This window comes from Phoca vitulina, unplaced genomic scaffold (genome assembly GCF_004348235.1).
Source record: "Phoca vitulina isolate PV1807 unplaced genomic scaffold, GSC_HSeal_1.0 scaffold1, whole genome shotgun sequence".
Lineage (NCBI taxonomy): Eukaryota > Metazoa > Chordata > Mammalia > Carnivora > Phocidae > Phoca > Phoca vitulina.
This window is the reverse complement of record NW_022589704.1, coordinates 59,859,620-59,876,343: the sequence shown is the minus strand read 5'-3', so window position 1 is coordinate 59,876,343 and position 16,724 is coordinate 59,859,620. Positions and strand designations below refer to the sequence as shown.

The following is a 16,724-nucleotide window of genomic DNA, read 5'->3' as shown; positions in this document are numbered from 1 at the left end:
ATTAATTTTCTTTCTAAACTGGATGTTCTGTGTCTCCATGCAACAGATTTTGAGGATAATATCATACATTGGAAGTACCTTATTTCTTGAAGCATAAATTACTAGAAATTAGAAACTCTTCAGGAAGAAGAAATTTGGAGTTAACAGTTGAGTTATCCTTTGTGTTACGGACTTCGGGGCTTTACAGATTTAAGTTCTTATTTTTCTGTATTTGTAGATTTGCTCGGGCCAGGTAGTAGAAATCAAAAGTAGTATCTTTGAGAGTTATTTGATGACTGTGTGAAATGTGAATCTTGACTTGTGAACCTTGTTGCAAAGCCATTATCATTGAATCCAGCAGGATAAGTTGCAGCTCTTTGTCATCTTTTGTACTTGGGTTGGCTATACACAATGTTCAGGAGCAATTTCCTTCTTTTTAGCCCTAGCTAAAAGAAGCCTTAGTCACTGTTTCTTTTGCTATGCCTTATGATTCCCCATCCCCTCTGGACACCCTGTGGCCTCTAGTAATTGGATCTGGAGGGAGGTAGATTGAATCATTTAGAATAGCCAATTGAACTGTCCACGCAGATGGAATTGTTCTGTATCTGCACTAATCTAGTAGTCACTAGCCACATATGGCTGTCAAACACTTAAAATGTGGCTAGCGGGGCACCTGGGTGGCTCAGTCGTTAAGCGTCTGCCTTCGGCTCAGGTCATGATCCCAGGGTCCTGGGATCGAGCCCTGCATTGGGCTCCCTGCTCCGCATGGAAGCCTGCTTCTCCCTCTCCCACTCCCCCTGCTTGTGTTCCCTCTCTCGCTGTGTCTCTCTCTGTCAAATAAATAAATAAAATCTTTAAAAAAAAAAAATGTGGCTAGCACAACGAAGGAACTAAATTTATATTTTATTTCATCTTAAGTAATTTAAATGTGAATAGTCACCTGTGTCTGGTAGCCACCGTATTGGATATCACTATCCAATCTAATCTAATATGGTAGATTAAGAAGTAGGCACATTCATTTGCTATACTGAGTGGTTTGTGCCCTAATATGGCAGTGTTGAGATTTCACCAATATTATGATGACAGTTACCAAAAATTTTTGGTCATTGGATGCTTCATGGAGGCAAAAGCATCATGAGCCTCTTTTCCCCTTTAGCTATTTGTAGATCACTAAAGTGGTAAGAGATAATGTACCTTCTGATGAAGGGATTAAGATATCAAAAACAGTTATCTTATGCTCCAAACAGAAATAAATACTCATAAGAAACCAGCTCTTTGAAGCATGCTTCAAAAACTATTTCATATTTGGAACAGTGCAAGAAGTAAAAAATTTTAAGGAATTCCTCCCCACCAGCAAAATCTGTGAGATAGTACATAGGAATTATATTTACAGAGTATCATTGTTATTCTCTCTTGTACTGATGGTGATAACAGCAAAAGCATTTCTGAGGCTGTCACAACACACTTCCCAAACATCATCTTTTGTTTTGAAATGTGTTGTGAAGCATTGTTACAGTCCCTGTAATTATGGAAAGACCATTTACAGCATTACTTTTTAGTGGAAAAATTATTTGAAAACAAACCAAAATACTGGGTAAGATAATCATTTATTTCAGTGTATATAAAACGTTGTCTTTCTTTTAACAGCAGATTGCTGTCCCCCGAAATGATGAATGGGCACGGTTCGGCCGAACACTCGCAGAAATTAACGCAAACCGAGCTGATGCAGAGGAGGAAGCAGCTACCCGAATACCTGCTTAGCTCCTGAAAGGGGGATATTGTAGCCTTAGCGGATTTGGGGAAGTCTCTAAGTAGAACCTAAGACTATTTGCATGTTTCTGTCTAAATGTTAATTAAAAGGAAATTTTGTGGATTTAACCATGGATTTAATGCAGCAAGTAAATCTTACAATGTCCCTTTTTATATAACATGCATCTTGTTCTGGATTTGTGTCATTTTTAATACAGCTGATTGACTTTACAGATTGCAGCCTTTTCTGAATTCTTATACACAGGTGTATATTTGGTATTAGTTATTCTTTTGAATTCTTTTCAACTTATAACACTATATAAGTTATTTCTCAAGTACAGATTAAATCAGTTCTGCATATTTTTAGTCACAATTCCCTGTTATACTGATACTGTCCTCACTAACCATAACATGTAAGAACATTGTTTATTCTTAGCCATAGCATGCATACATCTACCCAAGCGCCATTCTGATATCCTTTTTCTTCTTTATAATTCATGTGATAACTGTCTATAAATAAAAACAAATATGCTTTAACTTTTCAGATTTTCATTTTGATTTAGCCTTGCAATTTTAATTTTCCCTTTTATAAAGTGTCTTTTTTTCCATATCTTTCTTTAAGCTCTGGTTGTAAGCAGCCACCTCAAGTCTCATGAAGTTTTGTGTCTTAAATATGCCGTACATTATAATGTAGATCTCTTGATGAATTATGGATTGATGTTTAACCTGTCAGTGAAAAAATGTCTCCTAGGTTAACTTTTGCTTTACTCCCTTATTTACTTTCCATCTGAGATGTAGTTCGTCTAAAGAATAAACAGAAAGCTGCCTATTATTTTCATTGATTGAGATTATTATGTATGTGAGCTCTCTGAGACTGAAACCTGTGAGAGAAATTGATTTCATGGTTGCAGTAGTAGCTATGAAGGAAAAGTGTTCAAATGAGCTTTGTCATTGAATCAACTCCACATCTTGAGATCTGTTACCATACAACCTTGTATAAGCAAGTCTGAAAGGTGAGTGACAAATACCTAAGCATGAATGTTGAAATCAACCTATTTCAGAATTAGAGGAAAGCATTATGATCAGATCTGTATTTTATCCACTTTAAATTGTCCATTTCCTTGATCCTAACCTCTTATCCTTCTAAAGTTTAACTATTTATTCAACAGAACATGAACTAGGAAGGAAGAATAGATATCAGAATTTGAGTATTTTTGTTGTTGTTTTACAATTCTAACAAAGATCTATTGGAAGATAAATTTCCAAATAATAAAATTTCTAAACTATGAGTATTGTGTAATGTAAAAATAATCACCTATGAATATTAGACCCAACTCTAGTTCTAGCTCTGGCACTCATGAGAAGTGTGATTTTAGCCAAGTCTTTCCATCTGTTTGTGCCTCATTCTTTTCATCTAGGAATTAAGTTTGGATTAGATGATTGTTAAATTTCCTTCCAGCTCTAAAATTATTGATTGTAGTTACTTCAGGCAATTCTCCATTTTTATATATTTAGTTTTTACAAATTAGCACCCCATAATTGCCTAGTATATACCAAAGATAAGTTTTTTATATTAGTAGGCAAACATCTCAAGTTAGCTCATGGTAGCAATGTCTGTGAGTCAGAAGTTCAATTTCAGCAGTCACACTGTCTTTGTTTTTTTTGTTTTAAGATTTTATTTATTTGAGAGAGAGAGCACACACAGAGGGAGAGGGGAGAGAGAGAAGCAGACTCCCCACTGAGCAGGGAGCCCGACGAGGGGCTTGATCCCAGGAACCCGGGATCATGACCTGAGCCGAAGGCAGACACTTAACCAACTGAGCCACCCAGGCACCCGCTGGTTATTACATTTTGCCATCAGTTTGTAAAAAGGACTAGGAAAAGGGAAAACATCATTATAACTAAGGTTGGAAATCAAGAGATGGGGCAAATCAGATGCTCATTGGACTAAAATTGATGTGTTCGATTGTGAAAGAATAAAATTGGTAAGTAAAATACTTAGCACCAGAATTTTTGCTTTTGAGGAATAACTTCTCTCCCTCCCAACCCCAGCCCCCAAATGCAATGTGGACCTTTGCCCATATAACTTAGTCTACATTTTTAGGAACAGATAAATTTAATGTGAGTAACTGCCTTTTAAGGTTGAGTATATGATAGGGCAAAAAGGAAGAACTAAGACTGTCAATATTGATGTAAAATCTTCTGACAAGTCAAGCTGACTAGAAAAGTGTAGCACAGCTCTTTACTCTTTTACAAATGAAAACCTTAAAATTTTCAGAAATATCGAGTTATGGAAATTGTACCTTATTCATTACCAGTTATACTTTTTTGCTGAATGGGAAACAAGCCATAGCTTTCAGGCTAATTTCTTATTTTGTTTATTGTTTGGTTATTATCTTTTGAACGAGAAATTAAAGATTTTGGTTATTCTTGTTTGTGTTGAGGAAGAATACTCAGTTTAATTAGCTTACACTAAGTCTCAGAAATAATTTTTGGTATAATTAAAGCAAAAAAAAAACCCACAAAAATTCACTGGTAGAGTCTATCTTCATGCTTATAGATTCAATTCCCTACAAAGTTTAGAAAATCTTTAGTTATAAAATATTGTTGCAGTAATGCTGACATACTGCATCTTGAAGGAATGGATGACTTAAAATTTAGGGGGGAAGGAACTAAAGGAAAGTAGTATTAGGAGTGATCCTAGTCTTGCAATATTGTAAGAATGCTGATTTCATTCTCTTTTGTACTAGGACTGAATAAACTGTTAGACTGTAACCTCTTCCTCTTGAACCACATGGAAAGGAAGGGCTTGAATGAATGAAAGAAAATCTGATATGAAGCATGTGATTTTTCATCGTCCCATTCTATTGGGCAATGCATTTTTAAATCTTTTCCACAATCCTGGTATTTCAACATTGGTACTGTGATATTTTCTAAATAGGAAAAGCTCTACAATTAGGTATATATTGGAGAGGATGGATCTCCAGTTACAGCTCCAGCTGCTCAATGGTTGTGAGAACGGAGTTGTTTGAAACATGACAATAGCATCCAAGGTGGTAGTGGCATTAGTGTCATGTCTGAATCTTGGGCATAAGTCTAGGCTAAAAAGCCATTGGCTTTGCCTCATTTGATAATTTAGTGATGAGATTCCCACTCAGATTTTTTTTTTCCAATCTACACAGAAACAGGAAAGGAGTTCTTGCTTTCCTGCTATCATCTTGCTCATTGATAGGCAAATAAAGCCTTACAGGTTTGGGAAAAAGACCTGGGGCTCTTCTTTTTGACTCATCAAAAAGTGCTGGGATGGGCGCCTGGGTGGCTCAGTCATTAAGCGTTTGCCTTCAGCTCGGGTCATGATCCCAGGGTTCTGGGATTGAGCCCCGCATCGGGCTCCCTGCTCGGCGGGAAGCCTGCTTCTCCCTCTCCCACTCCCCCTGCTTGTGTTCCCTCTCTCACTGTGTCTCTCTCTGTCAAATAAATAAAATCTTTAAAAAAAAAAAAAAGTGCTGGGAAATTATTTACTTAAAGACCTGGTTTACAGATTCTGGGGGCTTCTAGTGCTATCAAAGAATTTGAAAGTTGCCCCAAAGATAAGAATGAAAGATCACCTATGTTCAGTATGTCTTTTGAATTCAGGGATTACAATTAAGAACATTAACCAATCTCTTTAATCTTACTGCCCCAAAAAGTACTAATTTGCTTATACTTAATATGTTGTATTTTTAAAATCCTTTTCACATATAACAAACACATTTTTTAAAAAAGACGCTACAATCCTAACTCAATGCCAACTGGAAGACTTTGAATAGTCATCACATTGCAATGCTTTTCTCAATAGGCCAATGCTCCTGGATCTTTTGTTGGACTTTAGGTGTACGGATTCGTTCTGCCTGCCATGTTTGCAATTCCCCAACTTCTTAAAGTTCAAATGGCTTTTAGGTTTTTAAGTTTTCAGTATGTAGTTTCTAACCACTGATAGTTTCAACATAGCCAATCAGCCATCTTTTACAAACTTTTCTAAAATTACAGTATTTTGTGTTGTTAGTTTCATAGCAGGAATCTCAGTTTTGGCTTCTTAATATTCCATTACCAGTTCCCAGTCAGAGGATGGAACAGCTTGCACTCAGGTAAGCTTTCAGAAAGGTCTGTTTCACTTTGTGAGGTCATTTATTCAGGTCTCTGGTAATGTATTATCATGCCTGTCTTTTAATGTACTTGATTTGGTCAGAAAGCTGTGGGGCAGTGATTGTGTAGGGTGTAGAACACACCTACGTGGTGCTGAACATGCAGAGACCTGCCTCTGGTGACTTCAGAAATCAGGTATACCACCGGTAAGGCTTTGATGGCAAGTAATTTTATCTTTTGTGAATTTTTGTACTAGATTTTTAAAGAAAGTTTTTTCTGAACTAAGTAATAGAAATGCTTTGGAACAAAATCTGTTATGCTGAAGTGTGGCTGGTATATGAGAAAGAGAATACTGGGCTCAAAAGACCCAAAATCTATTCCTGATGCCACCATTACCAGTAACGTCACCTGGGACAAGGGTCAATATGCTCGTTAAGTGAGGAAAATACCCACTTTCTGTGAAGATTATAGGAGATATGGTGTACGTGAAAACTTGTAAATTATAAAGTACCACACAAATAAGGGATTGTATTATTTTTTTTTTTAAGAATACAAAAATGGAGAGACCATTTTGTATAGCCATCTGTGCAATGTAATAAAAGCACACCTTCTAAGGATTTAAGTGGCTTGGTGTTCAAGAAAATCTTATTTTAATTCTAAGACATCACAGCATAATTTAACCCTCAGACATTTAGGAGTAGCAGTGAACTGAGGGATATAAATTGCCCTTAATCAGTGATACTTTTCCTAGGAATGTTTTATCACATTCTATGATAAAATCACAAATTATGAAAATAGAAAAAAAATGACCCACTCTGAATTTCCAGCCTATACTCAGCTGTTGCTCTTATGTTACTTACATATAACATGGGTTGTGATATCTGGAGACTTAGAAAAGAACACGTGAAACCCCTTTTTCAAGTTAGTGAGAAAACAAACTTGGTTCATGACTACCCAGCTAGATGTTAGCAGAACTGGAATCCAACACTTCCACAAAAATCTGGGGAACAGCATTATTCAGCTGTTGTAACTTACATAGTACCATTCCTTCTTCTCTAATGTTAGGCCCCTTGAAAATAACTTGTGCTCCCTGTAGAAAGATGATCACTAGAAGGGGGGCTTCAGTCCTGATGACCTGACCTGTGTGTGGCTTTTGGCTTAGAGGAAGCCTTAAGATTAGTCCTGCAGGAATAGCTTTTATCTAACTTACATCTGGATTGGCAGATCTCTGCTGTCTTGTGTCCAAAATGTGATTTTGAAATAAGTCAAAACCTGACTTACTAAGGAATGCCAATTGAGCAAGAAACATGGTAAAATGACTAGGTCCTTCCTAAGGGGCCTCATTTCCAATAATGTTTTTGATACAATCATGAATCTGTCAGTACATTGAGGGTCATTAGATGACTTTGGAGGACCTTTAGTTTTCCAAAGGCAAGAGAAATGGCCTTATCCCTCCTGAAACTCAGGGGCTACTTGAGTAGAATTGGTATCAACTGAGAAAAAGGACTTTTATATTTTGTGTTGAAAATCAGACAAGGAGAACAGTGTGATTCATAGGAGACTGCCCTGGGTTCCTTATCTCTCTAAACCTTCATCCTCACGATTGTAAAATAAATGCTGCAGTGGTTAATAGCGTAACAAGAGAATAACTGGAATAATACCTCCACATAGATCCAAAGCCCAAAGAAGGCTATAGCTGACTATCAGGATGTCGCACCTTAGTTGGAATTCTATCAACTGATAGGAAACAATTGACTACTAAATTCTAATGTTTGGTTGGGAAACTCCTTCAAAACATGGTGGTCCTGAGATTTGTATTTCTAATACAGTCTTGGACTTAGCAACCTGTGTTGAAACTCAGTTAACCGTAACTTTGAGTAAATGGTTTCACCTCTCTAAGCTTATTTCCTCATCTACTGCTTCACAGGGCTGTTATGGAATTAAACCAGAATCTGTGTGAAAACGAAGAATTATACAAATATGAGGCATTGCTATTATGGGAGGTGATGAGTAAGTAACTCTTAACAGGTTCAATAACTGCTCTTCAGTAGCTCTTACAAGTTTATGGGCTTTATCTCTTGGCTGTTAGAGGCTAAAAATAAGCCCTTAGAAATTCCGAGATCTCTGCTTGACCACACATGGCTTTCTGGCTTGACCACTTAGGATTCCCTTTTTTTTTCCCCCTCCTGCTTCCTCTATTGACAGAGACCACAAAACCAGTAGGAAGTAAGTTTCAAAGAAATGGAATTGGGAAGGTGACTTTCAAAAATCTTGCATCAGCACTTCATCTTAATGGAAATATATATCTCGTTTCCAAAGTTTCCTCTGCCTTATAAAGAACTGGCCTTTGTACATTCCGTCCATGTAGTATTAATAACTGGTAGCATTTATTGAGTACTTGCTAAATGATTATATATGACACACATATTCTTATTTATTCTAGCTTCCCTATAATGTGGGAACTATTATAAAGGATTACTAATTTACAAAAGTGGAAACTAATTTGAACCAATATCTGGGGACCTGATTTGTAGCCAGTTTCCCCTCCCACAGGGCCAATAGCAAACTACCAATGTGATGTCACTGAACATGGAATTGGGAATATACACATGTAATGGGCTCTCATTCAGCTGGTGCAAGCCGGGTCCAGCGTATCACTAGGCCTGGGGACATTAAGAAGTGACTCTCTACGCACTAAACAAAGGCAGCCTGATTTTAGAGCTGTGTTCTTTTTTTTTTTTTTTTTAAAGATTTTATTTATTTGAGAGAGAGAATGAGAGACAGAGAGCACGAGAGGGAAGAGGGTCAGAGGGAGAAGCAGACCCCCTGCTGAGCAGGGAGCCCGATGCGGGACTTGATCCCGGGACTCCAGGATCATGACCTGAGCCGAAGGCAGTCGCTTAACCAACTGAGCCACCCAGGCGCCCCTAGAGCTGTGTTCTTAACCACTATACTACACTGCCTTTATGATCTTAGCCGATCAACAAGTCCGTTTTTTATTCAGATGAGCCTACGGTGCTACATGATTAAAAGACCATAAAAGAACTCTGTAAGAAAGAGAGCAATTAAGGCTTCTGGGAACCTACAAAGTAAGTTTCCACTGGCTGAAGATGATGGCAGTAGCTGTGACTTAATTACAACTGAGTAGGCTCCCTTGTGGCATCTCTGTTAGCTAGGGCTGTACCTGAAACCCATTTAGCAATCACTACTTTTCTCCTTCCTAGGCCCTTCCCTAGTATTTGCAGGCCCTGAAGCAGTAGGTCAAAAGGTTTCACTGTTATAAAAACAAGCTATTAAATTATGTTCATAGCATGTAATAGAGCTTGGATTTGAGAATTTTCAGGATTCCATGTCAAAGTGTAGCAGCCAGAGGAGAACCACCCCATAGCCCATTCCTCTCCTCTTCTACCTGTTTTGTGAATGACAGGCCTCAAAGGAACTTTTGTGGACTCTTCAGCCTACATGCCTCAATTTTGAACTACTGGAAAATAGCTACCTCTTGGCCACCCTTTAGATTTAGGGGTGCATTTTGGGGAAGATGGACCTGGGTGAAGAGGCTCATGCAGGCCCTGTAAGCGGAGCTGTTCAGGCAGGAAATTTATCTCAGGTACCTTGAACATGGTCTTTAAAGGAATGAGATGGGCTCCAGGTGGGGATATCCTGTTGGCCCTGTGGTCTCTGCCCTCAGGGGCACAGCTACAGGAGGGCCTCTAAAATGAGGCAGCTAAGGGCAGTGCTGGGCCTTTTCTCCTAAAGTCAACTGAGTAGTTTGTTGGGTTTTTTTTTTAAAGACATAATTAAAATATAAGATTGTGTAAGTTTAAGGTGTCCACGGTGTTTGAAATACTTATATATTACAATATATAAACAGGTATAGCGTGTGTGTGTGTGTGTATATATAAACACTATTAGCTAATACCTCTATCAGTCCCATGATTATTATTTTTTGTGGTGGGAACAATTAAGATCTAACCTCTTAGCAACTTTGAAATTTATAATATGGTATTGTTTGTAATCACTACGCTGTACATTAGATCTCCAAGTCTGTATCTTTAAGTAATATGTCCCCAATTACCCCATCCCCCAGCCTCTGATAACCACCAATCTATCCTCTGCTTTTTTTTTTTTCAAAGATTTATTTATTTTAGAGAGAGAGCAAGCAGGGGGTAGGGGCAGAGAGAGAGAGGGAGAGGGAGTCCCAGCTGAGTCCGTGCTACACATGGAGCCCCACGCAGGGCTTGATCTCACAACCCTGAGATCATGAGATCATGACCTGAGCTGAAACCAAGAGTCAACTAGTTGCTTAACCAACTGAGCCACCCAGGCGCCCCTCTGCTTTTATGAATTTGGCTCTTTTAGATTTGACATATAAGTAATACCATATAGTATGTGTTTGACTTATCTCACTTAGTATTAATGCCTTCAAGTATGCATCCATGTTGTCACAAATGGCAGGATTTCCTTCTTTCTCATGGCTGAATAATATTGCTGTGTGTGGACCATAATTTCTGTATCCATTCATCTGTTTAGATAGACTCTTAGATTGTTTCCATATCTTGGCTATTGTGAACAATGCTGCAGTAAACATAGTAGTGCAATATCTCTTTGAAATCCTTTGTTCATTTCCTTGGATATATATCCAGAAGAGGAATTGCTGGATGATATGGTAGTTCTATTTTTAATTTTTGAGGAACCTCCATAATTTTTTTCCATATTGGCTGCACCCATTTACATTCCTACCAACAATGTACAAGCATTTCTTTATGCTCACATCCCCACCAACATTTGTTATCTCTTGTCTTCTTGATGATAGCCATTCTAGTAAGGTATGAAGTGGTATCACATTGTGGTTTTCATTTGCATTTCCCTAATGATTAGTGATGTTGAGCACCTTTTCATGTACCTTTTGGCCATTTATATGTCTTTGGGAAAATGTCTATTTATTGAGTTCCTATGCCCATTTTTAATTGGATTTTTTTTTTGTTTTGTTATTGTATGAGTTCTTTATGTATTTTGAATATTTACCTCTTACTGGATAAATGGTTTGCAAATGTCTCCCATTCCATAGGTTGCCTTTTCTTTTTTTTTTTTTATCATTTGTTTGCTGTGCAGAAGCTTTTCAGTTTGATGTAGTCCTACTTTTGGTTTTTGCCTCTGTTGCCTGTCCTTTTGGGGTCATATCCAAAATATCATTGCACAATTGAAGGAGCTTTTTCCCTATGTTTTCTTCTATGAATTTTACAGTATCAGATCTTCTAACACTTTAATCCATTTTGAGTAATTTTTGTGAGTGGTGTAAGATAACGGGTCCAATTTCATTTTTCTGCTTGTGGTTATCCAGTTTTCCCAACACTATTTGTTGAACTTCTTTTCCCACTAAATATTCTTGGCTCCCTTGTCAAATAGTAGTTGACTGTGTATGCAAGGGTTTATGTCTGAGCTCTCTATTCTGTTCCACTGGTCTCTGTGTCTGTTTTTATGTCAGTACCATACTATTTTAACTATAGCTTTGTAGTATAGTTTGAAATCAAGAAGTGAGATGCCTCTGGTTTATTTCTTTTTTTGGATTGCTTTGGCTAGTTGTGGTCTCGAATTTTAGGATTATTCTATTTCTTGAAAAACGCCATTGGAATTTTGATAGGGTTTTTGTCCAATCTGTAGATGGCTTTGGGCAGTATAGAATTTTAACAATATTAATTCTTCTGATCCATGAGCATGGGATATCTCTCCATTTGTTTGCGACTTCAGTGTCTTTAATCAAAGTCTTGTAGTTTTCATTGTACAGATCTTTCACATCCTTGGTTAAATTTATTCCTAAAAGTATTTTATTGTAAATGGGATAGCTTTGTTTTTTGAGATGTTTCAGTATTAGTGTATAGATATGCAAACTGATTCTGTATGCTAATTTTTATCCTGTAACTTTGAGTTTTTTTGTCCTTCAAGCTGAAGTGAGTCTCTAGTAGGCAGCATATAGTTGGGTTTTTTTTTTTTAATCCTTCCAGCTACTCTGCCTTTTTAGGGAATTCAACCCATTTATATTTAGAATTATTGATAGATAAGGACTTACTAATGCCATCTTATTAATTGGTTTCCAGTTGTTTCATATTTCCATTTTTTCTTTTTCCGTTTCTGCATACCTTTGTAAATTGGTGACCTTTCATGGTCGTATGTTCTTTTTCCCCCTTTCTGTATCTTTTGTGAATCTATTCTAGGTTTTTGCTTTGTGGTTACCATGAGGCTTACATTAAATATCTCATAGGTAAAATAGTCCATTTTAAGCTGATAGCAACTGAACTTCAATTGCCTAAGAAGCTTCATCCTTTTGCTTTTCCTTTCTATATTTTGAAGTCATTATTTACTCTTTATAATGTTTATTAACAAATTATAGTAGCTATCATTTTTAATCTTCCCCTTTAAGCTTTATACTATAGTTAAGTGGTTAACAAACACCCTATTACAGAATTAAGAGTTTTCTGACTGTATATACATATACTGCATATACAACATCTTCACCAGTGTGTTTTCCTGTGTCTTCATGTTGCTGATTAGTGTCTTTTCAGCTTGAAGAACTCCGTTCAGCATTTACTGCAAGGCTAGACTAGTGGTGATGAACTCCCTCTGTTTTTGTGTGAAAATACTTCTCCTTCATACCTGAGGTATAACTTTGCCAGATAGATTATTCTTGGCTGGTAATTTTTTTCTTTCAGCACTTTGATTCCACTCTTTCCTGACCTATAGTTCTGCTGAGAAATCTGCTCATAGCCTAACAGGAGTTTCTCTGTAGGTTACAGGCTTTTTCTCCTGGCTGCTTTTAGGATTCTCTCTTTATCTTTGATTTTTAACAGTTTTATTATAATGTGTCTTAGAGAAGGTCTTTTTGCTTTAAGATCCTAGGGTGACCTGTTAGCTTCATGAACTTGGATGTCCAAATCTCTCTCCATCTTTGGGAAGTTCTTGACCATTATTTCTTTAATTTTCTGCCCGCCTTCTACATCTCTTCTCCTTCTGGAACCCCAGTTATTCTAATATTTGTTCTTTTGATGGAATCCTATTAATCACACAGGCTTTCTTCATTCTTTTTTATTTTTTTTTCCTACACGGTGTTATTTCAGAATTCCTGTCCTCTAAATCACATTTTATCTTCTATTTGCTTTTATTCTGCTGCAGATGCTCTCTGTTGCATTTTTTTTTTTTCATTTTATTCATGGAATTTTTCACCTTCAGAATTTCTTTTTGGTTCCTTATGATTTTTATCCCTTAGGTAAATAACTCATTTTGCTCATGTATTTTTTTTCCCCTGATTACACTGAATTGTCTGAGTTTCCTTATAGTTTATTGTGTTTCTTCAGAACAGCTATTTTGAATTATCAGGAGGTCGCAAAATTCCATACTTTTGAGAGCATGGTTGTTGGAAAATTATTTTCTTTTGGTAATGATGTGTTCCCTTGATTTTTCCTGTTGCTGTTTTTTGGCTTGCTCCTTTCACATTTGAAGTAGCTGACATCTCCTTAAATCTTTACCAGTTGCCTTCAGATGGGGTATACTATTCATTGGTGCTGTTATATTTGGGGTTTTCTCTGCTTTTGTATAGATATACCTGGATACATACACTCCTCTTGTCCCTCTTATGGAAGAATTCTTAAGCTTTTGTGGCTTCCCTGGTTCTTACCACTCACCAGTGCCCACTGGAATCCTCTCATTTTCCAGAAGGTGGTGCTACAGCTCAAGTTTGTGGTTTCTCTCTAGCCCACCTAACCTGGTCTTTCTGATGGTGTTTACACAACTTACTGTTGCATTTGCACCCCAGCATGTACAAGGAGCTGACTGCAGGGTCGGTGGAGATGTTGGTTTAGCCCTTGGGGTATTGGAGGTGCCCGTGGACCTGACCCAGTGGGGTGAAACTTGGGTGAATCGTGCCCAGAGGCTTGTGGGCAGACTTCCTGAGCACTGTCAGCAGGAACTACATTCCTTTAATGCCCTTCGATATTATTTCACTCTTTTTCCCAGACCACCCTAGCCCCAGTTATAAAGGTCCCTCACCACTGGGGTAGCCAGGCACTCACTGCTTTCCTCTCCCCCATGAGAGGAGTTACCACTGCTGGATAGTTCAGCCCTGTGTAGTGTTACTTTGTGAAAGTTCCTCTTATAGTCCTAACTGAACCAAACTTCTGTTTTTTGCTCCCATGGTGTGCTGGAATCTCCTCTTGTGAAGTCTGGATTTTTGTGAATTGTCATCCATGCATATCCACCTAGGACAGCACTCTCCAGGTTTGTCCCTTACTGCAGCAAGAAGGTTTGAGGCAGTTTTGCTGGTTCTGCAGCCTGTAACAAGGTCTGTCTGCCTCTTACTGGATGTGCAGGTGGGCAAGACTCCTCCCAGGTCCCTTGGCAGATGGTGCTCATTCCCACAACAGTGCTTTTGTTCATGGATGCATGTCTAATTCATTGTTAAAAAAGGAGGACAAAAAACATTTTACACCACTATGATCCTGATCAACTGAGTAGTTTTTAAGATAGTTCTAACTGGATCAAGATGGCAGACAGGACAGAACCACCTACTATCCCTCTTAATGCTAAATCCTATATAAGTGCTAAAGCAGAAGAAAAACTTAAGATAGTTCTATTATCCCTAATCTTTCAATGCAAATAAAATCAATTATCACTAAAACTATTTCACGATCCCTAAAAGAGTATTCTAGGAACTGCTTTTTAGTATTGATAGGTGCATCACAAAGTTGTGCATGTTAGAGAGCAAAGAGCTGATATTTCAATAGTTCCTTGTAAATAATACTTTCTGTGAATGATAATAGTACAACATGTTTTATAACTAGAGGACCATCCCAGGAGCCACTGTAACACTAGTTCTTTTCAAGGAAATTAACTGGAATAAAAGAAAGGCTACAAAAGAGTTTTTGTCCTGTTTTCTTAAAGTGGTAGTAAGACTGGATCAAGATGGCAGACAGGACAGAACCACCTACTATCCCTCTTAATGCTAAATCCTATATAAGTGCTAAAGCAGAAGAAAAATTAAAAAAATCTGCTACAGCACTGAAAAATAGGAGCTAGCAAAAGTAGACATTTTGAAAAATGCCAGAAACATCAAAGCAGATGGAATCGGGAATGGTCAACATGGTGACCGCCATAAGTTGCCTCAGTAGAGTTTTGATACATCATCAAAAGTATAGTCTTTCCAAGATGGCTTATCAGACACCTCCTTATCCTTGTTCTGTATATGTTCAGGTGCCCAGCAGACATTTTGCTGCTGCTACAAAGCCTGCAAAGAAAACTAAAAGAGGTGTGAAAGACAAAGCATCAGATGAGAAAAAAGATGAAATAGAAAAAATAAAGTCCTACTCCTTTATGGAAGGTGAACCTGAGGACGATGTCTACTTAAAGCACTTATATCCAAGGCAGATATAGGAGGTGGAGAAAGCTATTCAGTTACTTAAGAAATTTTAAACTCTAGAGTTTACTAATCTAAAGTAAGGTGTTTATCTTGATTTGACACTGGATATGGTACTGGGGAAGAAGAAAAAAGTGGAGCCATTTGCCAGTGTTCTTTGTTTTCCATACCCATTCGTTTCAAAAATCAATAAAGTTGCTGTATTTACAGGGAATGCAGCAGAGATTAAAATAGCAGAAGAAAATGGAGCTGCATTTGCAGGAGGAATTAATCTAATTCAGAAGATTTTGGATGATGAAATTCAATCAGACTTTTATGTAGCTGTTCCAGAAATAATGCCCGAGCTTAATCCATTAAAGAAAAAGCTGAAAAAAAAAATTTCCAAAACTAACTCGAAATTCCATTGGCCGTGACATCCCCAAAATGCTTGAATTATTTAAAATTGGACATGAAATTAAAGTAGATGAAGAAAGGGAGAACTTTCTCGAGACCAAAACAGAAACACTGCATACGCTAAGTGACCAGATAGCTGTGAATCTGCCAGCAGTTATCAGTGAAATTTATAAGCACAGACCACTCAGTTTGGGACCTTCATGGTATGAGCTTTCCTTCATACTTCAACAAGTGAAGGTTTGTTACTAAAGATCAAGCCATTGTTGTCTAAAGAAGTAGAAACCGCAGAAAGTAACAAAGAAGATGCCTAAAAATATTATATTATGAAATTATTTTCAGTGGATTAAGAAGCAACAAAGAAAATTATAAAACTGTGTAATTTCTTTAAAAAAAAGGGCAGATGGAATCAAAGCTATAGGCAAATAAAATGAGGAAACTACAACACAAAACCAGTAAAGACTACTACAAACAGAGGAATGGGTTAGAACCTAGAATCAACAGATGCAGAGTAGGAGGGTACTGATGGATGCTGGGCAGGGTGATTCATTAGGGAGTTGATGCAGAATAGCTAAGTAAGTCCCATTCCCCAACCATGGGCCAAGTGGTAGGTAGAAGGGATGTCTACACCCAACCTATTCCACAACAGTAAGTGAAGCTGTTGGAACTGGAGAAGCAGGGCAGTGCCCCCCAGGTACTTGCCTACCCTCAAGAGAAGAGCACCCTATACTCAGAATCAAAATACTGCATATATTCACCTGGTAGCACAGCTCACTGCTCCCATCCACCGATGGGTGGCTCAGTCGATTAAGCATCCCACTTGGTTTTGGCTCAGGTCATGATTTCAGGGTCCTGATAGGAAGCCCTGCATCAGGCTCCATGCTCAGCGTGGAGTCTGCTTGTCCCTCTCCCTCTGCTCCTCGCCCCCCTACCTGTGTACTTTCTCTCTCTCGAATAAATAAAATCTTAAGAAAAAATCCACAAAAAGAAACTCCGCAACACAAAAGTGAGCAACTAAATAAACTGCAACCATGAATCACTGAAATATTTCAAGAAAGCCAATAATATGAAAGGCCCA

General features: G+C 37.8%; 1 protein-coding gene and 1 pseudogene across 14 annotated transcripts in view; both read left to right on the top strand.

Annotated features, from left to right (window-relative positions):
- Positions 1-2,969, top strand: part of DYNC1I2 (dynein cytoplasmic 1 intermediate chain 2) — a 54,002-nt gene extending 51,033 nt beyond the window's left edge. For 7 of the 13 annotated variants that reach the window (XM_032408253.1, XM_032408208.1, XM_032408249.1 and 4 more), the window contains one exon: positions 1,627-2,430. In XM_032408253.1, the coding sequence (XP_032264144.1) occupies positions 1,627-1,740 (114 nt within the window). In that variant the 3' untranslated portion in view covers positions 1,741-2,430. Of the gene's footprint in view, positions 1-1,626 lie in introns of all 13 variants that reach the window. The other 6 variants (XM_032408262.1, XM_032408217.1, XM_032408235.1 and 3 more) reach the window with 3 other exon arrangements.
- Positions 2,970-11,528: 8,559 nt separating this feature from the next.
- On the top strand, positions 11,529-16,498 carry LOC116634643 (annotated as a pseudogene). Its single transcript, XR_004300009.1, has one exon. The product of XR_004300009.1 is annotated as a 39S ribosomal protein L1, mitochondrial-like (transcript).
- Positions 16,499-16,724: the final 226 nt, after the last annotated feature.